The 27,684-nt window shown below is 37.7% G+C and overlaps 1 protein-coding gene across 1 annotated transcript in view; it reads right to left on the reverse strand.

The window, feature by feature from the left end:
- The window catches only part of NUBPL (NUBP iron-sulfur cluster assembly factor, mitochondrial), an 87,584-nt gene extending 62,606 nt beyond the window's left edge, over positions 1–24,978 (reverse strand). The window contains exons 1-4 of the mRNA XM_062576194.1: positions 24,871–24,978; positions 24,113–24,260; positions 19,874–19,908; positions 7,231–7,321 (exon numbers count right to left, since the gene is read on the reverse strand). Coding sequence (XP_062432178.1) covers positions 7,231–7,321; positions 19,874–19,908; positions 24,113–24,260; positions 24,871–24,978 — 382 coding nt within the window. The remainder of the gene's footprint in view (positions 1–7,230; positions 7,322–19,873; positions 19,909–24,112; positions 24,261–24,870) is intronic.
- Positions 24,979–27,684: the final 2,706 nt, after the last annotated feature.

The raw sequence follows: 27,684 nt of genomic DNA on the forward strand, positions 1-27,684 counted from the left end.
ATTGAAATGTATTTTTTCTAGTTATTTACAGTGTTCTAGTAATTCATATAGCATTTAGTAAAATTTGATTTGCCATTTATCCAAAGACTGCTCTCTGTAAATGCTAGTCACAATAACTTGCTACATTTCTCGCTTTATACTTTGCCTTATTTTTGTTCATAACTATGAATTTATCTATAATGAAAAATACAATTTTAATAAATTAATGCTCTAGAATTTTTTTTCCCCTCGTATTTTTAAATAGCAGCTAACAACTATACCATTGCCACAACAATATACCTACAAATAATTCCTTGTAGAGTTTACATAAGCTACATAGGCAATCTGGAGTGTTTCAAAACCACAAATTCCATACACTACTGTGATACTTGTAGGTGTAACAGCCATTTAGGTACTCAAAACATCCAGTGAAATGATTAAGCAGGTCTACTGCTATAGAAAGCCATGGCTTTCGCCAAGTATACTATCTACTCAAATATCACAAACAGTAATTTAAAAAGTATACAGAAAACTTCACTGGATTTAGAACAGTACTTTTGCCCACCCTCATTCCCCACTCATTATAAATTCTTTTCCATTTTTAATCACACCTGCATTACAATCTCCTACACCCTCTACATCCTTGCCATTCCCAATGGGCCTTGGCCTTCCTTGTCACACGCCTGCATACTCTGACAGTGTTCCTGTAATGCTCCCGGATGGCTTGTCCCTGCTTACATCTTCCATGAACTTCCTTCTTCTGTCTGAGTTTTGCCAGGAGCTTCTTGCATCCACGCAGGTCTCCTGCCCCCTTTGCTCGATTTCTTACTCATTGGGACGCACCGTTTTTGAGCCTGGAGGAAGTGATCCCTGAATATTAACCAGCTCTCTTGGACCCCTCTTCTTTCTAGGGCCCTACCTTTCAAGTAGGTCCCTGAAGAGGCCAATGTTTGCTCTCCTGAACTCCAGTGTTGTAATCATACTTTTTGCCTTGCTTCCTCCTCAGAGCGTCCTGAACTCCATCATTTCATGGTCACTGCAGCCAAGGCTGCCCCTAACTTTCACACCTCCAACCAGTCCCTCCTTGTTTGTTAGTACAAGGTCCAGCAATGCACCTCTATTCACCGGCTTCTCCACCACCTGTGCCAGGAAGTTATCATCAACTTCATAATCTATTCTCTATGCACACTCACCTGAGGATAAGACATCTCTTTGGGCCAATTATTAAAAAATAAAATAAAAAAAACCCCTTCACTAGTACAAGAATTTTCAACCAGTAAGGCCACCAACTTCAGCCAATTCCTTTCTATAAGGGTATCGGCAAGTGTTCTTGCTATTTGCAGCCCAAACATACCTACTCAGCCTCCAACTAACTACCAACGATAGTGACCGTGAAAAAAGAGAATGCCTCTGGGGACAGAAGGGTAAAACACCAGGTTATCAAGTTTCCTAGCCTCAGGACAATGAACAGACACCAGGATGTGGGAGCAGACTGTCTATTCAAGTGAAAAAAAAAAAAAAAAAAGTCACATCTATTTTGAAAAAAAAGCCTCCCATACTTATGAAGTCCCTTGATAAACTCAAGGAGCTTCAGGAAAGGTTTGGCCCTGACTTAATATCTGCAAAGACAAAACTGCATGGTTTTGTGGCCCAAAGAAGGTAAGAGACATGGGACCACCCATGCACTTGAGTCACCTTCATAAACATCTGAGATAAGACATCATCTAAACCAAGGGGCTTAAACAAAAGTAAAACTCAGAATTTTGGCACAGGCTATTTCCATAATAGAATCACTAAAGCAAAACACTAGGCTACACACAATCTAAAAATCACCTGCTCACAAATCAAGAAGTAATAGTTGTAACAAAATATGATACTTTTTTGAGAGAGAAACTCAGATTTAGTTTTTATGTAAATTAATCATGATGCAACTCTTCCACTGCTATAAATGTAATACAAACAACTTTACTGGGGAATACAAGCTGTAGCTTTAAAATTAAACACTTACATACCATCAAGAAACTTCTTCACAGATACCTCAATAACTACCTTATGTAGACTGTTGTCTATTTAACTACTCTAGTATCTTAAGTGCTGTGGAAAGAAACTGAAGACCTGAAGATTACCACCAGGAAGACATAAAATGCTTTCAGTTGGGGATGCATTTTAAGCCACAATATTCATCTTTTAGAAAAGTTACATTACTAGTTTACACCGCAGACTCTTTCCCAGTCTAACAACACCATAACAGCATATCTCAAAAAATTCCCCTCGCAAAGTGCAATCACATCACATATCTGAACACATACATAAAAAAAAAAAAAAAAGCTCTTTCCTGTTCACACGGCTGCATCCATAAGTGCTGCCAACATACTAACTTCTGTTCATATGGATGTTTTGTTACATTCTTGATTCACACAGTAGCACCGGCAAAATCTTGTACTACACACACAGTAATATTAGTGATTTTAGTTAACCAACAAATGAATGTACAACAATCCCTTGATACAGCTATTTCAAGGAGACATTTTTAGACAATTGTAACAGACAGTATTTTAACACATCTCTTTTTGATTAGATTCTGCAGGCTAGCAGATACATAGATCTGCCCCAGTGAAAACAATTCAAGTGTCTATTTATGACTTCAGAAATTTCTCAGTGATTTCATTTTCTGCAACATTATTAGCCCCAGTGGGGCTAAGGGCCAATCACCTGGAAAGCAGTTTTGCACAGAAGGACCTGGCTGTCATGCTGGAAAAGCTGAACACAGGCCAGCAACGTGCCCACACAGGGAAAGTGCCCAATAGTATACCTGGCTGCATAAGGCTGCATCACCAGTAGGTCAAGGGAGGTGATCCTTCCCCTCCCCTCAGCACTGGTGAGAGGTATCTGGAGTGCTGGTTCCAGTTCTGGGCTCCCCAACACAGGAGAAGTGCAGACATATTGGAGCAAGTCCAGCAAAGGGCCACTGAAGTGATTAAGGGCCTGGAGGAGCATCTGTGATGTGAGGAGAGGCCCAGAGTGCTAGGACAGTTTAGCCTGGCGAAGAGAAGGCTCGGGGGGATCTCATCCATGGGTGCAAGTATCCAACGCACGGGGTAAAGAAGAGAGAGGCAGCCTCTTCTTAGTGCTGCCTAGTCACAGGAAAAGGGGCAACGAGCACAAGCTGAAACTCAGGAAATTCCATCTGAACCTAAGAGAGGGAGGAAAAAATACAAACCCAAAACAGAAAAACACACGCTTTATTTGCTGTGAGCATACCCGAACACTGGAATAGGCTGCCTAGATAGGCTGTGCTGTCTCCATCCTTTAAGACGCTCAAAACCCAACTGGACACAGTCCTGGGCAACCTGCTCCAGGTGACTGTACTTGAGTAGGGGGACTGGACTACATTATCTCCAGAGGTCACTCCCAACCCCAACGTTTCTGTGATTCTGTGGGACCAGGACAAAACTACTGCTAGTTTTCTCTCAGAAATTTTGTAATTTCAGACTTCAAAAACAAAGGTTTACTGGTGATCTTTTGAAGTTACTGCTTTATTCAGAAATAAAAAGGACACTTAGGAAACCACAAAATGGCAACTAAGCTCCAAAATTTTTAAAGAGCATTCAAATATCAAAGAGGAAAAAGTCCAAAAATGCCTTTAAGTGAAGAGATTTTATTTTTATCTGGCAAAAAGGTGATTCTCCAATATCCTTTTGGCAATATAATAGGTTTTACTCTCTGCCAACTAGTTTAAATGATGAATTTTAAAAAATGCAGTTCACTAAGCCAGAAAATAACGCTTAAATGAATTATTTGGAGAAAGAGTAGAAGAAATGCTTTTGTTATTTGTGTTATACGTCTCTATATATTGCAGGTGGTATTATTTATTCCATAATTACATAATCATCCAACATCTAGTTAAAGATTCACAAATGAATTTAATTAATATTTTCATAACCATTTACAGTATTTTGATTGATATTCTACTAAATATTGGCAGACTTTCCTTTGCTAAAATTTGCAAAATCAAATTAATAAAGCATTTTCCATTTATATACTCTCTCCTCCCTAAGAACTCCTAATTCATTTGAAAGCTTAAATTATAGCATAACTATAACATTCTCTACTGAAATGTGGTAATTGCTGTACAGATTTATCTTGTGTGGTGCCAAGCATCCCTAATCCCTTTTTCCACTGCTACATATGAGGAAAGAAATAGAAATCTGTGTGTAAGAACACTCAGTACCTCTTAGGATTACTTAAGGATTCAGTAACAAAAAATGATATTCATCATCATCCTCATATCCAGACCTCATACTGTACACAGCAACAGACTTTAAACAGGGCTTTTGACTGTTATCCTATTAAAAAAAAAATTTTGGAATTGACTTAAGAATTACTATACATACATTGATAATGCACATCTTTAATTCAGAAGTGTCTGGTTTTGCTCAATTATTGTTTGAAACAATGCTTATTTAGATTTTTATGTTTTTATTCTTGACAAAGTGTTATCAAAATTGGAAAGTATGATTAAAGCCCCATTACACCGAAATTAAATGTTCATATATACCTATGTATACACACAATGTTGCTCGTTAAAGAGAATATAACCTATCATTGATCTGATATTCATGCAAGCTTAGCATATTGTCACTTATTAAAATAAAAGCCCTCAAAATTCACAACTAAAGCTTCCCAAGTCCTCCAAATTCTTATTTTCACAACTAAATCATCTTCGTGTCAGCTAATTTGCCAACGCTTTTGTTCTTATTTTATAGTTTCATCAACTCAAGAATTGAAGTGCACAGAGTAATTTCTGGAGAAATGCAAATTCTATCTTGTTATCATTCACATTAAATTGTTACATCAGTTTTGCAATAGACTTGTGCAATGCGTTAAGTCTCTGAAGTATGCAAATCCATCACTCTGACAGCAAAAAAAATAGTTTTAAATACTGATAATATTTGTTCTTACATTCCATATGGAGGTAGCAAAATATATTTTGGCAATTAAAATGTGGTGCTTATCTTAAAAGACAAGAGTATCCATTTCAATTCCAGGAGATCCTCCAATTTCTTTCCATAATACTACCGAATTTCGTATTTTTTACACAAAACAAAACACATTGACACAAAAGTGTATAGATAATTCTCAGTTCTACACCTAAGAATATCTACAGTCACTGAAATTTACATACATTTGAAACTGAGCTGTCCTAATATTTCACTGAATATATCCTAAGGTCTTGCATTTCTAGCAAATTAATTGGTTTGACAATATCAAATAGTCTGGCAACTTGTTCCTTATTTATGTCTCATTACATCAGTTAAAATCTGATATGGGTTGATCAAATATATGGCAAAATTTATGATAAGTCCAAAATTACCTAAGCAATTTTTCAGGCAGTGAAAAAAAATGTAGACGCATAAATTTTTTCAAATCTTGTAAAAAGATCTCTGTAAAAAAGTAGTGAACTACCATTTTTGAATAATATATTAGCTGCAGCAGGTGAGAAGGAAAAGAGGACAGATATGGAGGACATTGTAACATAAGTGCTCTGGTACTTCCATTACATAATGCATTTCAAATACAAAATTCATAGCAACAAAATCTGTCACAGGAAAACACAGAGTCTACATGACATATATTCTCAACAGGGCCCAGCGTGCAAGAGAAGATAATACTTTAACTTCTATCAGGAAATCAAACTCTGTTGATAATATACAAGAAGGTTCAGTTATTTTTACATTATTTTACAGAATTAGCCTTTATCTTCAAAAAAATCATGTAGAAACACAGTAGAACAAGCACTCTGATAAATTAATTTAAATTCTTTAGTTGCAAACCAAGTACTTAAACATGGAAAGTTTGACAGTTAAATGTAGACATTTCACAGTTGCCTGTACAAGCACAGTTCTTCCTCTGCACATGCAGAGCAACTTTAAGTAGAAATACGTTACTTTTTTCATGCAGAGTAAACAGCAGTAGCATGAGGAAAACAGAATTTTTCATGTAAGTAACACTTAAAAGATATCAGCACTGTTTTACACAGCGTAACACCCACTACACATCCACATACGTGAACACACAAACACTGGTTACAAATGGATGTTTTAAAACAGCAGCAATGTAACTATACAAATATGGCAAGAATTAAAGTGTAAGGAAAATACTATTTCCCTTTTACTTAGCCATGACTTCCAGTCAAGAAACATTAATTGGCATTTATAGTTCCATGTCCTTGTCACGGTGCTGAAGCCCGTTTTTGTTCTGTTCGAACTGGTACATGTTCTCATTCCCTTTGTCGACAAGTATCATCAGTTCATCATTCTTCAGTACAAGCCTAGCGGATTTTTAATTGTTTTTTGTGTAGGTAAAGTATAATAGTGTGGGACTGGTTTTGTCTAAGGTTTGATGTTATAATTACACACACTTTCTCTCAGGATGCACAAAACAAAATATTAAAAATCTATCATCTCAGGCTGGGGGGAGTAGGGGAGACATATTTCACTATCATATAAACACTATAGAGGGACAGGGCTGTAACTCGTTTCACTCCTGGTTGGCCAAGGTGCAAGTCAAATTTCTGAAAGGTAACACAGCCTTGATTCAAACCTTAATCTACTTAAGTCTCCCTTATTTCCCTATCATATTCTCTATGCTCTCCTACCCAAATACGCTGTGATCTAAATCAGAATCCCTCCTAGCAGGAAGTTTTGTCTATTGGTTTTTCTTTCCCTTAGTGAAGTCATCATCACTGCATTCCTCAACACACAGCTTCAAATAAAATTGAATTAAAGAGCCTGACGTATTTGGTTGAATAAAAAGAAGTCAAAGACAAATAGTTCCATGACATTTTATACAAGCTACTGTAATGATCCTTCTTTTGGTAAGTGATTTTTTTTTTTTTGGGGGGGGGGGGGGGGGGGGGAGGACTGTTATAGTAGAATTTATAAACCTACTGGTAATAATCTTCCTTCTCTGGCTACCTTTTCCACAGTTTTTAGTAATAAACCATGAAACTCCCAAAGTCTGTGTACCAGATTAAACAACAAGATCCCAAACATGCTTTTAGCTGGAAAAATCAGCTTTGAAAACCACCTCACTAATAAAATAAAGTGGTTACACTAAGTCTTCATCTTCTATTTGTATCTCTTCTGTATCACAACAATGCGGCATCAATGAAGGGGTCAGTGCTCACCCCTGTACAAAGAAAAAGCTGCACCTCCTCCCACTCCCCCCAAAAACTCACTTCACACTTACTTGGTGTTAATTCTGGGTTTCCTTTCAAGTTCATCATCTTTGGAATTGAAGGCCCATATACGTCTGCATCAAGCAGGCCAACTTCTTTTGTCTGTATAAGGAGCAAAAAAAAGTATTTGTCAAAATATCTTCCTTATCTTAAAAATTATTAGTTAAACAAAGTTCCAAAGATGCCTGCAGAAATAAAAATATGTTCTTTATTTTAGACATAGGTTATCACTGTTCTCTTTCTAAGATGCTATTGAAGCAGGAAATATAACAATGTCCCTACAAGTTAGAGCCAACAGATGTCTTTGCAAAAATCTAGATTCTCAATATGCAGTATTCTCACTAGCATATTCTTATTTACAATCCAGAATCATTATATATTGACAAACATTTTAAGCAATTTTCTTTCTACTCTGCACGTACTTAGGTAGATATATGTTAATGTTTTAAAAGGTACCAAATTTATTTGTAACAAACCACTATATGCATTATTATGTTCATTAGCAGGCTGCACACATGTGAAAACATAAAAATGTATTTTTAGCTTGTTGGGTTTTTCTAAAAAATCTGTACGTAGTTTTATCTTTATCACTTGAGTACCCAGAGTCAACTGTTGCAGATATCTTGAAGATAATAAAAAAGCAAGCATATAAAGCCATTTAAGCATGCGTAACATTTTACCACACAGATTTACACAAAAGAATGCTAAAAACATGGGATTATTCAATCACATATTATACATCAGACAATCTTCAAACATAATTTGTTTCAACTATGCGTTCCAGACTTGCAAGATTAATTTCTATATGTTCTTTTTAAATGTATATACACGTCACTGATTTTTTTTTCCCTGCACACAGCAAGACATTCTAGCAAGTTCTGCAAACTAAGTAGCACGGAGCCAGCTCTTTAAAGGGCTGAGCATCTACCTTACCCAGTATTACAAGCTGACTGCATTCAGCATTTCACAAAATCACAAAGCAAGTATGTTTAAAGGGCTTGTTTCAAAGCCTACTAGGGCAATGGGAGTTTTTCCAACAACGCTGAGCAAGACTTTCACTGTTCACATTTCAAAGCATATCTTTTAAATTAAGCTTTAGTAATTTGATACCACATTAAGGCATTTGTTATCACAGCCTTTGATGGGGAAGATGGAGACCAAGATAAAGGCTCAACAATAATTATGAGGTTTGTGGTCAGAGAAATGTAAAGAGGCTTTTCCTGCAAGTCTACAGTGTCTGTGCTGTTGAACAGGATTTTTAAATATATTCCATTGCATCATAATCAGTTTGAGAAAGTTTTCTGGCCTTTTTTTTTAAAGCAGAAATTTACCTCATTAATAACCCAGATATTCAGGCTACTTCCTTTTAACAAACTTGAATTAAGAAAGGTATCTTAAATGTAAATGCAATAGAGCTGAATTTCAGCTAACATAAGGAAACTACCTCATAAGGTAGCCCAGACGACTGAGAAGCTAGTCTGATCCTTTTTACTAATATATAAAATAAATTTATTTAAAATAAATAAAATTAACTTATAAATAATAATTGGAGTTTGGAGGATTTTTTGGATTTGTTTTCTTCGGAGGAGATTCCTTTTTCGTTGTTGTTTGGATTTTAATACTATTGACAGCGAACTCAGGAGATATCCTTAACAGCTAAGCGATTTAACATGTTGAATTTACAGCATACAAGCCAAATGCATCTGAAATTTTACAGCTGAAAAGTAAAAAAAAAAAAAAGTAAAAAAAAAAAGCAAACTATTACAGTAAATTAAAACTGCAGTATGTACTTTAAAAAAAAGTGTTACTACAAAAATCAACCAAACGTGTTCAGTGATTCAATATACTTTTTTCTTTTTATTAGACAGAGAGCAAAGCATACATAACTACATGGATTTCATTCAGATTTTTTAATGTTTCTTTATAAAATCTTAAAAAAGCTATTACAAAAAAGTTCAAAAGTTACTCTGATAAATTACTCTACTGCTTGCCTAATGTATGAAAGCTGCAATTTAAGAGAGCCTGGAAAACCCCATTTTTATGTTAAATTTGAAAGACATCAACAACAGTATTAGAGCTTCTTTGTTCTTTGACAGAATGCATATTTTAACAGATTATAAAGATTCATGACTCAGTCCTTTTATATGTGTCAGCAGCTAATCGAACCCATCAAAACATCATCTAAGGGCTGCGCTACCTAATTACTTCTGAAATTGAAGTAAATATTTGCAGAAAAACCTACCCACTGTTTTCAACCTGACATTCTTCGTACTGCAACTTTGAGGGTTGTCTTGTCCCCCAACACTAAAACATCATGAATATCAACCGACTATGACGACCTTACAGCTCTCTACAATTCTGTCTTTAGTCTGAAAGGACTGAAGGTTTAAGATAATCTAAATTAATTAGATCGAGTTCAAGACCTCTTGGACACTGCCAGGTCTTCATCACCAAAGGCTGCATACTTCGGGGATTCAGCAGGAGCACTCACATCAAATGTGTCTGCACGTGTACTAAACTTCCTGAGACAAAGAATAAGCAAACACACTGGAGAAAAATGTCCCTCAGTTACCTAGGACAGTTTTGCAAATTCAACTACTGTTTCAAATAGCAAAGCTAACACAATAAACCTGACAGTTTTCAGGAAAAATAAATAAATAAATCCACACACTTTCTCAAGAGGAAATACACAATACCTGTTCTGAGACATGCTGTTTTCTGTTCCTGGATAGAGCTTGGTAAAATGAGAGTCTCCAAATGAGGGTGGGAGGAATAATCACAGATTTTCCAGTTTCCAAAACTTACATTAATGAAAACACAAGCGTTCCCTTCTGCACGATGCCTTCCACAAGCGTATAGGAACAAAGTCTTTTGGAAACTCCTCTTTAAATCATTGGCTTTAAATCATGACTAAAGATAGCTTAATGAAGGTTCTCCTTCACCACACTATTCAACATGTTATGTATGAACAGTTCATGTTTTCTAAACGCAGCAGTTTATACGGATGGCACTAGCCCCGTAAGTAGAGGTTTTGGGTATTGTTTCTGCCAAGTATACCTTTCTTTGCAGTATGCAAGTCTCTCTCGAACACTAGTAATAACTCTTTACTCAGGTTTAATTATGATGGCAGAGCATTATGGCACCTACCAAGGAGTCCTAAGGGAGGCTCTGTCCAAATCATCTCTTTCAGTATTTGCACAATGCTTCTAATCGCCAAGAGAAGAAATCTCTTGCATACACCTGGATGCTACTATATGAAAATATTAATCAGAACTATCAATCCAGGATATTTCTGATGCTGACTAGAGTTTAATCCATATAAGTTATAACTCTCAAAGATATTTTAAAATTACATTTTATTGACTTTTTTGTTTTCGGCCATGTAACTCAACATAGCTCATATATCTCAGCTATATCAGCTGATCATCTTTCAAAGTACTGTTGTATGAAAATAAATCCAAAAAGAAAAAAAAATATGAAAGGCAAAAAAAAAATCATCTAGGCAGAAAGAACAGATTACAGGGGATCAGAGGCAAGGCCAACAAGGCAACTAAGAAAGAAAGAAAGTTCTAGGACACTTGTCCTCTGACATTATCTTCATATGCACGTGCATCACATGCCAAAGCTGAATCAGATTTTTCTTCACTAAGTAATACAAAGGTTACGCACATAAAAAATAAAGCACTCAAAAGCACACCCAAGCATGTCAAAGTCCCCCTGCTCTTAAGTTTTTTCAGGACACAGTAAATAACACTGCTACAGTCATCGTCTCCATTCTGCAGGAAAAGGATTCAGGTAGATAAAACTCCACTATTTTCTTCTTACTGCTACACTTCCTCCTATAAAAATATTGTTGTCTACTAACAAATAACATTTGGTCTGTCCAGCTGCCACCACAACAGTCAAGTTCCTAACAGCTGTTGGCAAGTTCACACTTGTCCGTTTCCTTCCACCAGCCCAGGTCTAAAAGAAAGCTTGAATCAACCTTTTGCATTTCCTACACTTTACAAACACTTCCTAGAGACCTGCTTTTTTGTTATTTGACTGCAAATTCTGAACAGTTTAAACTCTATAAAGATTTTGATAACTGATGAAATAACCATTCCCATATAATCTAATTGTGTACTTCTAAGTCCCTAGACATATGGCAAGCTCCTTAAATTTTTTTTCCCCCCATACTAACACATCCAGAATTATAGAGCTCCTTTTACAGCAGTATTCCTACCAACATTACAAAGGTCAGAAGGCGCACAAAATCAGAAAAATATATCCTGTACATGTGAAAACAAATATAATTTTTTGGCATATGCAGTAAGAAGCGTATTTAAAAACTGATATATATTCATATATGTGCAGTGCTTTTAAGGCTCCCTTCCTTTCTAGTTGTATCATATCTAGCACCAGATAAACGCTGCTGGATTTGTTCTTTCTGCAGCAGCAGTGCCAGCTTTTGTGGTCTCATTCTGTCATCTGGGAGCCCAAGGCTTCAAGGGCAGGGGGGGACCCAAAACCAAAAACTTACAGCATCTCTTTTCTTCATCTTTTGCTTTTACCTTATTGACTGCTTCATCACTTTCACTTCACTGTCATTAGTCACACAACATATCAGATATTAAGATATCAGTTTCCCTCACAGCCCTCTCTTTAAACACTTCTGAAAAAATATTCTTACCAGGCACATCTATGTATACAATCACTGCAGTTCACACCCAATATACATTTCCTAATGCTCTCACTGCAATTTAACCAAACCCTTAAGGGTAGTTTATCTGCATTATCCTCTTCATATAGAGGATCTTTATATAAAGATCTTTATATATCCTCTTTCTGAAGGTGTCAGCTCTTCAAAGCTGTTGTTAATCCATAACCAGTGACACTCAGTTTACCTTTCTAATGTCATAGAATTAGAGCTAATCCCAAATTGCAAGCAGCTACATATAGGACAAAAGGCAAGTTAAAAATCAGGTTAGGTTCTGGATTCCTCTTTTGACACACTAACACCTGAATAACCCTCTTTTAATCCCTGATTCTCCAACCCTCTCAGCTATGCACTATTTAAGTGGCTGGTTGCAAACTGGATAGAAGTCAAAAAAATGTAATTGCAATTTTGCCACCATCTGTTCCAGAAAAGCACACTTGTTTAAATACTCATTCTTCTGCTTATCTAAAAATCATTTTTCCTTTATATAAATATCTTGCAACTTCCTGCCAGCTACAGAATCTCTCTGGTATTTTTTCCTACAACACTTTGCACTAGTTTCTAGTCAGATTCCTACACAATGAGATACCAGTAATTCACCTTTGTTTGGCCAGCTTGCATATTATCTATCCCATTCAAAAAAGTTCAATAAAGTACTACTTTTAAACTAAATTATCAAAAAAAAAAAAAATAGCACAATCACATTTCTACCAGTTGCCTCACTGCTAAATGCTTTCAGAGCATCCCGAATTCATGTTCCAACCCCTACATCACTCTGACCTCATCAGTGAATTTTCAATAGCTGAAGGCACCAATACAGGTAACTAACTCTACACGTAATGTTTCTAAAAACAGTAAAGACTTATTTTCTCCAAACTAGGTATAGAGTAAAATAGTCTATGTACAACATAAGATTTTTACTTATGTTTCATCTGAAAAACAACCACACTCTCAAAACTTTATTCTCTCATTTGCTAATCTGACCTATAAACTGAATTATCATTACCAAATTACCCTGATCAATTCTAACTGACATCTCCAGCCTCACTTACATTGTCTAGCATAAAGAAATTATCTATCTATAGCTGTTAAAAGTCTTCTAACTCTCTAAGCAAAGATAAAGACGCTTAGAAATCAAACCCTAATTATTAAGAAGGCTGAATCAGAAGAAAGGCCAGAAGCTTTTCTTCACATTATAAATACTGAAGGAACCCACTGTCTAAGTTCTTCTGAATTTGTTTTATTTTTCTCCTAAACAGCATTTTTTCTGTACTAGCAAAAAACCATCAAATCTACCAAAAAAAATTCTACTGGATTTTGCAAATCTTTTCCCTCAGCCACACTTTCAAACACATCTTATGTCCAACTACCAAAAGCAGGCTTCCATAAATCAAAGCACTCAATTTTTTTTTCTTTTAAAGCTTTCATTAGCACGAAACATTTAAATGCATTAGTATTTCTTAACACAACATTCATCTGCTCAAAATTCATGAATTGAAGCTTTTTAAACTTTTATAATTCTAACTGCATATACTCAAAATTAATCATCCATCAAAAATCCAACAGTAAATGCTACAGACCGAGTTTATCTTCCCATTAAAAAAAATGCTTCCATGTTCTTGATTGGAATAGAATAAAAATTCCTTAGAAACACTTTGAAATTAATAGGCTCCAGGACACACTGATAAAATACACAAAAGTACAGTAACATGCAGAATGGTGTCTGCTTTCTTTTCAAGGTACACTTCCTGAAGCACTTCCCTACATCCAATCTATTTTTATATTGTAATTAGGTATGAGGCAATTGTGTATTTTCAGTAAAGAGGAAATGCATTTAATTCCCATTTTAGGGCTACTAAAACAAATACATATAAGCTCATGTACCTTGAAAAAATTTATGCACATGTCCAAACTTATAGAGGAGGACAAGGAAGTAGGAAATCAGAAGAAGGTAAAGATAAGTAAACAAAGTTACTTTAACGGCGGTTTTACAGGTAGTAAATTGCAAGCTTAGGCCTACAGCATAATTTGAGTCAAACCTCAAGCTTAACAAAACCCACAAAACTCTATTGCCGATAGTTCTGACAATCATGTTTACGTAAAGCAAGGTCATCTTCTAGATCTGTTAAGAGACTCTTGGCATGGCATTCATCTTCAAGGTCTTTGTTATATATGAGAGAGACACAGAGAGAGAGAGAGAGTCATAAGCGTAATTATTTTGCTAGATCTAATGTAAGCAATGAATTTGATTATATTATTCAACAACATGCAGATGATCCAACACTTTTTCCCCCCACCATAACACTTCTACTCTATAGAGGTGGGCAAATGTATATAAATCATAAAAATCACCTTTTACTGCAGCATTCAGATATTAGTTTGTGTACAAGTAATTTGATTACAGGAGCCAAATATTTGGAAAATGAGTTTGGAATGTGAAAAAAAATAAGTTGAGGGTTTTTATGCAACTTCAAAGTCATTAAAGTGTGCTGTTTACAGGTTTTGAAATACCAAAAAAATAGCTTTATCACAACAGTAAATTCACATGAAGACTTGTATAATTTTCATATAACTCACATATTTCCAAAAAACTTCCTACTCAAGAGTATGTGTGCATGCGTGTAAATATGCATTAGTATAAAATAATTAAGTATATACTAAAAAACTGGCAGATAGCCACAAGAGGGTGGGGTTTTTTTTTTTTTTTTTCCTTTTTTGTTTTGTTTAATTGTGTAATGTGACATTCCGATTGTGGTATTGTTTGAATAAGTGTTTTTCATTTAGCTAATCATTAACTTTCTTCAATTTTATTTACATTACAGAACAATGTGTTTGTTATTTCACTGTGGGAGGTTAAACGCAATACAACAGGCTTTCTGGAACACACAGGGGAAAAGCTCTGCTCATCTACTGGCGCTCCCTCTGCTGGCTGGCTGCCCTCCTCTGCACAATAGCATGGTCTTATATTTTAAATATTATGTTGCTCAGCAACTGGTGAGTTTACTTGGGAAAACAAAGGCCACTCCTAAAGATAAAAATCACTCTTGATGTAGTTCAAATTTGGCCTTAGTCTCCTTGACCCAATCCTTTTACGTGGAATTAGGCTGGAATACTTAAAACTGATGCTTCTTTTTATCACGTGCTCCAACTACCCCGGAGCAAAGAACATTTGCTTACACTTACATACTAATTTGTTCCATATGGTTTTACTTTTTGCTCCTCTGTCCTTCACACCACAAAAATCATTTCATCCTAGAGTGAAAAAAGTAAATCTTCTTGGGAAAAAACATAGAGTCAAAAGAAAGCTGACTAGTGAGCTTGCCTCATAGTGACAGCATAAGCATGCAATCTCCCAACTGGATTTGTGCCATCCTTAGTCATGCACAGCTGGTGTTTGCTCACTAAAATAGTCTGTTCATAAACATGCAATCTCTATCCTATTATTGCTGGCATCTATTAATTCAACTTGTTTCTACTATAATAAATTGTCTCTGGCCAGGCAGCTTTCATAAATAGTCATTCCAGTCTGAATATGATTCGTCCTGGCATGAAACCCAAAAATTCTTCTCAAGTGCTCCTAGGAGAGTGCAACTGACTGCTGGTACATCAAAAGAACTAGAAGAATTGGACGTCAAACTAAGCAAGTAATTAAAAATAGGACACAAGGGTAGAATCTTAAGTTATTTCTTAACACAAGAAGGAAACTGTATAGATTTATAGACCTTCATACAGACACAAGCGTTAGCACAATTCTTACCACCATCTAATCCATCTAAAACAGACAACCCAGGGCACTGAAAATCTCATGTTCCAGAAAGGGATAATAAGCTGTCCTGCTAGTCTCTCTGGCCTCACATTAAAGAAGGTGGAAATAAATAAATAGAATAAAATAAAAAGCTTTGTCTTAAACATCAGATCCATGGTATCTAGGTATCTAAATGAAATCCTGTCTAAACTATTTACTATGTAACCACAAAGGTAAAAATACGCCAAGCAGACTGATCACCAGCACACGAGACACTCCTCAATTCTAATCCCAGCTCTGTCAACAACACTGTGTTGACAGTGTTTCAGGCTCTGTTGATGGTTTAATACTTCAGACCATCACTAACACCCAAAAAAGCTTCCACGTTGGGGGGGGGGGGAGGAAAAAAAGAGAAAACAAATAAAGACCCCACAGAGATACTCTACAGGACTAGCGTGGGTGGTTTTTTGTTTACAGAAAATAGGCAGACTTTTAAGAAGAGATGAAAGGTGACAAGAGGACAAGAAATCCCTTCGTGCTCTGACTGATAATCTTCCAGTATATGACACCAGCAAAAACATAAGATGTCACATTTCTCCGGAGATCTGCAGGAATCTACTCTAATCCAATCTCCTTTACAAGCATCTTCCACAGACAGACAGACCATCCTCAAAGATCCCTCACCACAAAACAGTTTTTCCTCAATACTCTGACCTGCATAAACTTCGGAAAAAAGCACCTGAAAGATAAGAAAGTAAGACAATTTTTGAAGGCATTTAGACTCAATAGATTACTTGCTTTGGTGTGGTAGGCACCTGCGAATTCTTAGATCACATCCTCTTTATTTCATTGTAGCAAAAGATTATGATCTCTATAGTTCACAGCACTGAACAGTCCCAGCCTGAACTGAAATACCAAGAGATACTCATTCTATAACCTTGACTCCAAAACTAGCCAACAGAAATACACAGCTGAAAACAAAGTCAAGCCCAAAGATAAAATATCAACATGACACACACCATCGCTTATTTTAAATTAAGGGATTTTTTTTATTTAAAATTTTAAAAAGAGAATGAGTTAAGACTATGAAATTCAGCTTAATTTCACATTTTATAACTTGTCATTACATCACAATTTCACTGTCAGGAACTTCTTAGATCTGCGCTGTCAGTTGATGTAAGCCACAGCACTTTCATCAATTTCAGCTGCTCTTCACTGATTAACATCCATCAGTTTCTGGCCTTCAATTTTGCACCACCACATAAACTTACCATCCAAGATGACTAGCACATTACACATTTACTCAATTCTGCTCAGTTTCATTTAAAAGGATTTTTCAATCCTCGATTTTCCAAATGACTCCAGTAACAGCTTCTTCAATTTTTCTTGACTTTCACCTCTTCTATTTGTGTGCCATACAAGTATTTTAATGGGTACTCAAGTTGTGTATCACATTTTCATGTTTAAAGCCAAGTTCAACTGGCTTTTATTATTATATCACGTTATACATATACATGATACATGTATTAATTGGTATGAAAACTTATCTGCGATTAGTTCACGTTTTCCACTGAGCTACTCAATGACTATGCCACAACACAAATTGTTTGCAGGATACTGAACTTCACTTTGTAGAAGTATTAGAGCAAATGCTATCTGTTGAAGTAAATTAGAAGGAACCATTCAAGCAGTTTTGCTTTTCAAGATGACAGATCTTTCTCTGAAATCACTCCAGCAGATTCTTTAATTCATTTTTTATTTCTGTGTTATATCAAAATCAGATGCTGTAACAAACAGTACATATTTCATATAACTTCTGTAATAACCTCTTCTTATCAAGTATGGCTAATCTTAGGGAAATATTGCTTTTCTTTTACAAAATTCTGATAGGAAGTGTGTAGCAAAATGCATGACGTAATTCTGTCTACTTGTTGTTTACTTTAACTTGTCTTATACAACACACAGATAGAGATGCCACATTTATCAGGTCAGAAAACCTGAGTATCTTGTTTGCTACTGATTTGTAAGTATTGCTTTCTATGTTATACAACATTAATTAAGAAATATTTACCAAGTGTCTTTCGAGAACTGAGTCAAATAACTCAACATTAATGTCATAGAATCAGTAAGGTTGGAAGGGACCTCTGGAGATCATCTAGTCCAACCTCCCTGCTCAGCAGGGTCACCTAGAGCATGGTAGACAGGGTTGCATCCAGGCGGGCCTTGAAGATCTCCACAGAAGGAGACTCCACAGCCTCTCTGGGCAACCTGGCCCAGCGCTCCGTCACTCTCACAGGGAAGAAATTCCCCCTCAAGGTCAGGCAGAACTTCCTGTGCTTCAATTTCTGCCCATTGCCTCTTGTCCTGTCACATGGGACAGCTGAAGAGAGTTTGTCCCCATCCCCTCGACACCCTCCCTTCAGGTACTTGTACACATTGATAAGATTTCCCCCCCGCCCCAGTCTTCTCTCCCCCAGGCTGAAGAGGCCCAGCTCTCACAGCCGTTCCTCATAGGGCAGGTGCTCCAGCCCTTGGATCACCTTCGTAGCCCTACGCTGGACTCTCTCCAGTAGCTCCATGTCCCTCTTGTACTGGAGGGCCCAGAACTGGACACAGCACTCGAGATGAGGCCTCCCCAGAGGTGAGTAGAGGGGCAGGATCACCTCCCTCCACCTGCTGGCAACACTCTTCCCAATGCACCCCAGGAGACCATTGGCCTTCCTGGCCACAAGGGCACATTGCTGGCTCATGGTCAACTTGTCATCCACCAGCACTCCCAGGTCCTTCTCTGCAGAGCTGCTCTCCAGCAGGTCAGCCCCCAGCTTGTACTGGTGCCTGGGGTTATTCCTCCCTAGGTGCAGGACTCTGCACTTGCCCTTGTTGAACCTCAGGAGGTTCCTCTCCGCCCAGCTCTCCAGCCTGTCCAGATCCCTCTGAATGGCAGCACAGCCCTCAGACGTGTCAGCCATTCCTCCCAGCTTGGTATCATCAGCAAACTTGCTGAGGAGGCACTCTGTCCCCTCATCCAGGTCACTGATGAAGAAGCTGAACAGGATGGGGCCCAGTACAGAGCCCTGGGGGACGCCACTAGCCACAGACCTCCAGCTAGACTCCACGCCACTGATGACGACCCTCAGGGCTCTGCCTTTCAGCCGGTTCTCAATCCACCTCACTGTCCACTCGTCTAACCCACACTTCCTGAGCTTCTCTAGGAGGATGTTATGGGAGACAGGGTCAAAAGCCTTGTTGAAGTCAAGGTACACAACGTCCACTGCTCTCCCCTCACCTACCCAGCCCGTCATTCCATCATAGCTCTCCAATTAGTTAAGCAGGACTTCCCCTTGGTGAATCCATGCTGACTACTCCTAATCAATCCATGCTGATTAATCCTCATCCACACATGTGATGCAATTCCTAAGCCACACTTAAAACATATTCCTAGATTATTTTCATTTGTAAAGCAGTGCTTCATCTTAAGGATTTATTTCTGCCCATGTATCTTCTGACCCTTGCATCAAGGCAGATCATCAATGAACTTGAACTTTCACCATACTTCAAAAGACTCACACAACATCCCCATAGAAAACTCTTCTAAAGCCTAAACTATTTTGTTTTGTATTTATTGCTTTAATGCTTTATGGTATAAATCCTGTATTATACATCCTAGCACAGGAATTTAAGAACCCAAAGCTTGCTTCTGAGATTACTTTTGTGACAATAAATGGACTTAATGGAACTACTCCCAGTTTATAGGAACAGACAGAAATAAAGGCTCCTCATTTTTAACACTCAAATGGTTCCTGCTGCCTGTTTGCAGCCTAAATTACAGTTTGAGCTTTGCTGGACAATAATATAGTACCACTCCAAAATAAATAAATAAATAAATAAAAATAAAAAAAATCCAAGTCTCCAGCCTCTACAAGCATCCTCTAATATGTCTACTCATGCTTGCAGAATTGCACGTGAAATTAGATACACAAGGGAAAGGGAACAGCCAAACCCAGATAAGAAAGAGACCTATTTAATCATTCATGATATTGACACACTACAAACAAATAAATACAAACCCAAAAGTCTATGAAAAATAAAGAAATTAACTGACAGCATAAATGCTTTGATTTAATGTACATGACTGCTGCCAGCAGTAACCATTTTATTTATGACTCACACGCTTTTTTACATTAAGGCTGATAATTAGATGTTCACCTACCGAATCATTTGCTGCTAGTGCGAGGGCTATATTTACTGCAAGAAAGAGGAAGGAAAAAAAAAAAAGATTAAATGCAACTCCTACATATTAACTCCTACATATTTAGATATTACGGTTTCTTACAAGAGAAAAAAATATTATAAATACTGATCATCACTTTTAATAATTGCATTCATCCTACTATTTCTTAGCTTTATGCACCTCCATAGTATTACTAGCTTCAGTGGCAGCAGTACCCACATTTCAATCAGCACTTGTTAGTAGGCTATCAAATTAAAGCTAATCAGCAAAAATATGCAAGCTCCAAGCTTTCAGGGGGGACACTGCAAAACAAAAACACTAAGTATTTTGCCACAGAAAAATGTTAAGAAAAGTCTTTGAGATACCTATTTGCCTTTTAGAAACTAGAGATACTATACTAAGAAAATAAAGTAACCCTACTGTAGTTATCCTTACCTGTCTCTAGCCAACATTTTTAAAATTAGAGATTAAGTAAGTACTGAACTAAACTGTGACAGCACACTGACCAGAAATAGGCACATACCTCTTCATTTCTTGTGACATATTAAAAATATATATATTTTCTGGAAGAACGTACAAATGCATGTTTTTCACTTGATTTTTACATTAGAAAATGAAGTCTCAACTACCTTGAAAGCATTTGCAGCAACTAAAGAGATAGAAAAGCAGGATGAAGCAATTAAGATGACTGTCACTTTGTTTAAAGCTTCTGTACATCTATCAATACTTACTTTATTTCAGTAACTAAAAAGCCCAAGGCAAGAAGTGGTATCTTTCAACAGATCACCAGCTTCAACTATGTCAGAAGGCCTCACTGGAAATTCAGCATAACTAAACTGTAGGTGTTATCTTCTCAACCATAAGATTAAAAAGAAAAATACTTTATTGGGTAAACCTTATGCTTTCTTTACACATTGCTGTATCTCAACATAGAGGACTTTTTAAGAAGTCACCACCAACCTTGTTCTGCCAGAAAAAAAGTACGAAGGCACTTAAAATGACTTGAGAAGCAGGTTTCCCAGCTTACAAAATTTATGGGGTGATGAGGTTAATAAGGAATATAGTGTTTTCACAGTCCTCATCCCCCCCCCCCCCCCAAAAAAAAAAAAACACACAGGCTGTTCATTCCTAAGCTGATTAACTGCATATATTTCGTTCTTCTGTTTCCACTTTAGATAGATGCTTGGGTCTCTCAACCCAAGCAGAGGAGATTTCATCCTCTGAAACTCAAGAGACAAAGCTGCAATCACAAATAAGCAGAAAAAACGAGCAAATTAAGTAGTGGTACTAGTAATAGTAGTAATAATAAAACTGCAGCCTATCTTTAAAAAGGCAAAAAGGAAGGAGCAAGTTATTCCATATACTGTCTTACAGCTACTTTATATGTCTTTTTCCCATATAACTGTGTGTGAAAATTAAAGTACGATCCATAGTACTTCTTGTAATAGTCAGTATCCTTTATTGAAGGGAAAAAAGCAAGACAGTATACTTTGAATAATGTGAAAATCTGATTTAACTGGCTGGATATCTATCTGGACACCTGATGTTCTCTGCTGAATACCATCTGATTCTTGCACTTAGTTGATTTTGTATTACAATCAGTTCAAAGACAGCTTAGAGGTCCAGTATAGGAGCTAAGCTGATCATGAATATTCATATTGGCCCTAACTTGCAAGTTCCCACATAACCTGGAGTGCAGGAGAGTAGACTTCTGGATATATTCCAGAAGTCCAATAGTCTCAACTCAGGCAGTATTTAAACAGAAAAATCCAGTTCTGACTAGTTCTCGGAATATTTTAAATCTGTAAAGAAGGCACAAAAGACATGACGTTGGCTGTGGAAGAGAACTATGAGTACATCCTATTGTTTCCTCCGCAAAAGTCCAGACTTTTGTCCAGGCTAGTCCAGTAAATAAATAGATTTTGGCCTCTACCTTAAAATGGTGAATTTCAACAACAGTATATCCCACCTGCTAATATAAGCAAGGGACAAGAGCAAAAATAGGGGGAAAACACACAAAAAAACCTCAAAACAACAAAACTCACAGTTACTATGACTGGCATACACTTGACGATGTACTGACTTATCAGCTCTCCTGAACACTAATGAGAAGGCTCAATCTGTTAGCCTTTTTTGAAATCTTACGCAAGGCAAAGTAGAAGACCAGCAGTTTTACCTTCTTCGGACTGTAGGATTAACAAAATGCAAGTAAAAACATCAGCCACTGATTTTATTCTACTTTCTCAGCTGAAAAGAACCAAGTTCCAGTGAACAAAAAGTTTCCTTCTTACAAATTCACACTTGGGTCTCTTCTTGTGCCAGGATCAATTGTCTGTAATAATTCTTATCTTTAGTGTAATGCAAAAAAAGAGTCAGTAAACCAAAAAAATATTTGGCCAAACTGAGTAAATATGGCTTACTGGCAGGCAGGAATCTTGGTAGAAAAGACACTTGACTGGGAGTACAAATAGGAAAGTAGGGTAGTGGTAGCCTGTGGTAGTGGTAGAGAACACAGTGTCTGACAAACAGAAAGACATTATTCAACAGAAACGCTAAGACAAGTTCAAAACAGCCATGGCAGACTTGACCAAAATACTTTATCCTGAAATGGAGGGCTGGACAACTGAAATATAAACACACAGACTAAATGGGGGGAGGGGAGGAAAAGAAGAACCTTGAAAGTCCATTAGAGATGCAGACAATAAAATTGATTATATTTTTTGTGGTGTTTTAGAAATTGGAGGTATGATGTCACCTCTAATTTTAACCCTCCTTTCCATTTCAACTCCTGTTTCCAAAATGGGTCAGAGTTGTCATTACACGTTTCCTACAAGCTCCCATTACCAAGCAGAACATAAGAGTATTTTAAATACATATTTCAGCAATCATGCCACACAACTCGTTCTTTTATATAAGTTACCTGATATTCATTTGTCTATCTGAACCATGAAATTTATTCTCATTTGAATAAACAGGAATACAAATTCAGGTCTCTTTCTTCTCAGTATTATAAATACATTAATTAGCACAAGTCTCATTCCAATACATTAGCATTTGAATGATTCATTTATAACTTATAACTCAACATCTAAAACTTGTTGAACCCTGCTTGTTTATTATTAAATTCACGTTTATACATGTTCTGCATTTCACATACTAATCACATTCAGATGCCATGTAGTAGAACTTATATTAGTACATTCATTTACAGACATGAGGAGCATAAGCTGAACTTATCATTGATTTAGAAACAGATAATCAGGTATTCTCTGTAACTTGAAAACAACAACCAATCACTGAAATATAACCATGAATGAAAAGGTCCATCATTAAAAAATATAAGTATTGATTGTTTTACATGCCTTTACATAAAGGAGATCTAAAATAAATAAGCCCACACTTTTTGAACTATAGCTGCTCTTACTAAGTATGACGTGCTTGTTTCTAGTATTTATTAGACAGCCAGTCCTCTCCAAGCATGGATGAAATACAAACTACAAAACAAGAAATTAAGAGCTACATCAATTTGTTATTCAAAACAAATACAGATGAACAGAAGACTTCAGAAAGATCTACTGTTTAAGTAGAAAACAGCCAACTATGGGAAGACTTTTCCTAAGCTGGATGCTAAAAAGAGATCTTTAAATAGATTTATAAAACTTAATGGAGATGTTTTCCAAGGTTTATCTTTACTGTCATCTTTGTTTAATTTTAAGCAAATTTCTGCAGTACTAGTAACTCCTGTACCATGAACTCCACATAAAAATATTAATTCAAAAACTTAATAGCAGGGGATGGGAGAGAAGGAAGTCAAGAGTTCAAGGTGCTCCATCAGGCTCTTACCAATTTGTGTGGTTTACAACTTGTTTCATTTATGAAACACCTGTACAAGTAGTTGAGAAAATTGGACAGAGACCTGATCTTGAAGTCTTCCAAGTAGGTATATTAGTGTTATTTACATAAAGCAAGAAAAAGGGAGTAGGAAGGGGGGGGAGGGGAAAGAAGGGCACACTTATTTGAGTGGGCTGCAAAATAAAACTTTAAATGTAAAAATAAACTTTTTAAGTTTACGGACTACCGCATAACGGAACTGATCTGTCAGATTTTATTGTTTCCAGCTGCAACAACGTGGTTTCAGAAACCACATTAACATATAAACAGCTAGATATGTACTTTTATTGTCTTTCAATACAACAGGCTGCACAGAAAATGTTTTACCTGCTGCTGTTGATTTTCCAACTCCCCCTTTTCCAGAAGCCAAAACCAATACCTGTTTAACCCCTTCTATTGGTTTTTGCTTCGGAAGGCCACGTGACAGAATTTGGGCACGTCTGTCTCTTAAAGCTTCGTCTCTGCTGCTTGAGGACTAATAATTAAAGAAAAAAAAAAGGAAAGAGAGAGAAAAATAAATGCATATACACCAAACTCTGTTGCAATTGTGATACTAACTTGCAGTTTTTGCGAAGAGAACTGACCAGCAAGAAACAGCAAGTGCTCTGAAAAACTGGTATTACTGCTCCAAAAACCCTTTTGCACCCAGGTTGTCCTTATGAGTGTAACAGCAATCGGGCTTGAAGGAACGAGGCCTGCTTAAAAATTATCCAAGTGGACATTTTGATTAGACCAGCAGAAAAGCAGTTAAATACAATCAATTTTAACCCTTAAAAAAAAGACAGGGATCGCATTAAAATAAAAGCATTTAAAATCCTGGAGAGTCTTAAATACGGGGTTTACACTGAGTTTCCATTCTCGGCGCGATCGTTACCGTTAGGAACTTTCCCCTCTTCTCCTGAACGGCTCCGAAGCCCGAATTACCGCCTGAACGCCCGCTTTTAGGAGCTGGCGCTCCGGCAGCTCCCCGGAGGCGCCGCCGGCACCTCCGCACGCCTCGCCGCTGCGCGCAGCCCTCGGCGCCCTCCCCGCGCCCGGCGCAGCCCCCACACAACGGCGGCGGTCGGAGGCGCCTCCCGACTCACCGAGGAGCCGGAACGGGCGGCGGCGGCGGCCAGGCGGCGCGGCGAGCAGCGCGGCGCGGGTGCAGCCCTCCCGCCGCGCAGCGCGCAGCGCCAAGCGGCAGCGGCCATGGCGGCCGCGCCGAGATGGCGCCTCCGCGAGCGCCGAGATGGCGCCGCCCTCCCGCGCCTCGGCCCGCCCCGGCGCCGCCCCGCGCGGCCCTGAGGCGCCCGCCGCGCGCGCGGCCGGTGGCGGCTGCGCGGGGCGGCCCCGCGGGAGCGGGCGGCCCGCGGTTCCTCCAGAACCTTCCTGAATCCCGGTCTTGGGCTCCGCCGCGGCGTCGCCGCTGCGCGGTTGTGTCATCTGCCACCACAGACGCTGCCCGTCGTACCGCCGGGTCGCTGAGGAGACCCGCAGCCGGGACACGCACCAGCCGGGGCGGTTTTGTGCGTAACACTAATACTGGAGCGCTGATAACCGTTCTGTTTTTGCAGCTTTGCAGTTTTCACACCCGCCTTAGAGCGGTTTCATCAAAACCGCGTTCCTGTTCCTCGTGTCGTAGGAAAGGTGTTCGCAGAGCCGCGCTTAAGGTGCGCGTCGTCCGCCGCTTCTCGCCCGTCTCTGAGGGCTGCGGCCGTGGCGCAGAAAGGAGGGCGATGGGTTTGACGAGCGCTGGGCGCTGCCGCGAGCGGGCCTTACAGGCGGACGCGGCAGCTTCAGGCCGTTCGTTTGCAGAGATAAAATACAGCGTAGCTCTGTCCTGTGGTTGATAGCAGTTGTAATGTGTAATGGATCGGGGAATTTTACATCAGTTTAAAATGTTATGTGATAAACATTACCGCTCTTTCACGCTCAGCACTACTTTAAAAGTTATTTTTGTCTTGCATCATTAAAAGAGCTCAATTAATCAAGCGTTTTGTTAAGAAAACAGCATTGTAAAAGGCCTATTCCAATGTTCTTCTGTCACAGAGAAATCACAAAGATTAAAAACTCAGTTTTTTGCTATCCTTTAACTGGTTCTCATTCAAGCTCTCATTTTTGCCCTAACCGCTGAAGCCTGCTTTGCATAGCCAGCACAGACACATGAAGAGGTCAGATAGTTTCCCAGGAATTCACCCTTATGCTAAGCGAACGTGCAAAAGAGTACTGAAAATCAATGAACCCTTTAATATTGAAACTACAGTATAGATGTACCTCAAGGGCCTTTCTTTAGTGCCTCAAGAAAACATGTTACCCTTTTTCATGGCAGAAATTTGCATAATTGGTTTTCCCACCTGGAGCAATTGGAGGCAGTGTTAAAGTGCAAAACAGTATTCATATCACAGAAATTAAGTAGGTAATGCACTGTTAGGCATGCCGTTTGGCTATCCGTCACTATAAAGTCTATATAAAGAAAAAGTGCAAAAAAGTTCCATCATACTTGTTCTGAGAATAGCCCTAACACTGACTGGAACAAACCTCACATTTTTTTTGTTGGTTGGGATTTTTAAAGCTGTTATAACACAAAACAAAACTGTTTTTCAGAAAAGTATGCTGAAGGAGTTTTCCAAAGGTCATACCTACGTTGCCAGCTAAGAAAGAACACTCTTACATCGTTTAATAATTTATTTTAGGAATGTTTTGGACATAATAGGTATGGGACCTAATATGGCAGTAGGTTGTGGCGAATATGGCAAAGACTTCAAGAAATAAAAGATCCTTCTGAATTTGCAAGTGATGTGCTCTATATTCTAGTTAAATTCACTGTGCATTTTTAGCACATGAAAATTGTTGCAGTCTTTATAAGGTGTACTTAGTTTTGAGATCTTACAGGAAGAGTTTTCCAACTACCTATATTTCAAAAGAGGAGAAAAGAGAAGTAAAATCTCCAGGATGCAAATGTCAAATCCTCATAGCTTTTAGTCTTCTTATTCCACGCTGCATTGAACACAAATACTGTGCAGATTATAGTAAAGACCAGATGTCATTGCAACTATTGCTGTTGCCTCCTTTCTTCCTTGTTTAAACAGTGATCACGCTAATCAAACACCTATAATTTGTAGGAGGATCATTCAATCACAGGTCAGATTTCATCTCTCATAGTCCCCTTTTTTCTTGAGAAGTCTCATTGAAATCAGTAAGATTTATTTCTAAAAGGAGGGTACTGTTCAATGAGTAGAAGTAGAATTTGACCATTAGAAAGTGATTACATCTGCTCAGCAATAAAGCAAACACTTTCAAAATACCTTAACTATTAGTACAGGAATATGTTGATTACAATTTGAGAGAATAGTGTTCCAAAATCTCTAATAGTTGTAAACGTGCCTCTGTGGATTATACACTTACTTTAATTCCTTTTAGCTTCATTATTTAAATACTGATATTTGAAAGTAATAATTTAAATTGTTTGCCCAAGATGTAATTACATTTCACATACAGTGATAAATTAAGAAACCAAGAAGATGAACCCCAAAATTAACTAGGATTTTACTACCAGAATTGAGTCTTTATGGAAACTACAAATAATCTCTGTATCTTTCATAAATTTCCCCTCTGGACTTTTCAATAATTCAGCAAAATGGAAAACACAATATTTAATTTTTATGCAAATTGCTAGTGTTTTCTTTAGGAGAACATTTCAAAGATTTTAAATTTTTAGTCAATCTTGACACTAACAGGATAGAAATATAATTGATTTTTTTCTAAAGTTAGATTATCTTCTGTTAAAATGTATTATTCTTCTGCCCAAAATCAATTAATGGCATCCTAGAATATCTAGAAGAGATTTGCTGCCAAATCACTGCAAATTCTAAAAATGAATTATCATTTGAAAAATGACTTGGTAGATAATCAGGTTG

This window comes from Rhea pennata, chromosome 5 (genome assembly GCF_028389875.1).
Source record: "Rhea pennata isolate bPtePen1 chromosome 5, bPtePen1.pri, whole genome shotgun sequence".
Taxonomy (NCBI): Eukaryota; Metazoa; Chordata; class Aves; order Rheiformes; family Rheidae; genus Rhea; species Rhea pennata.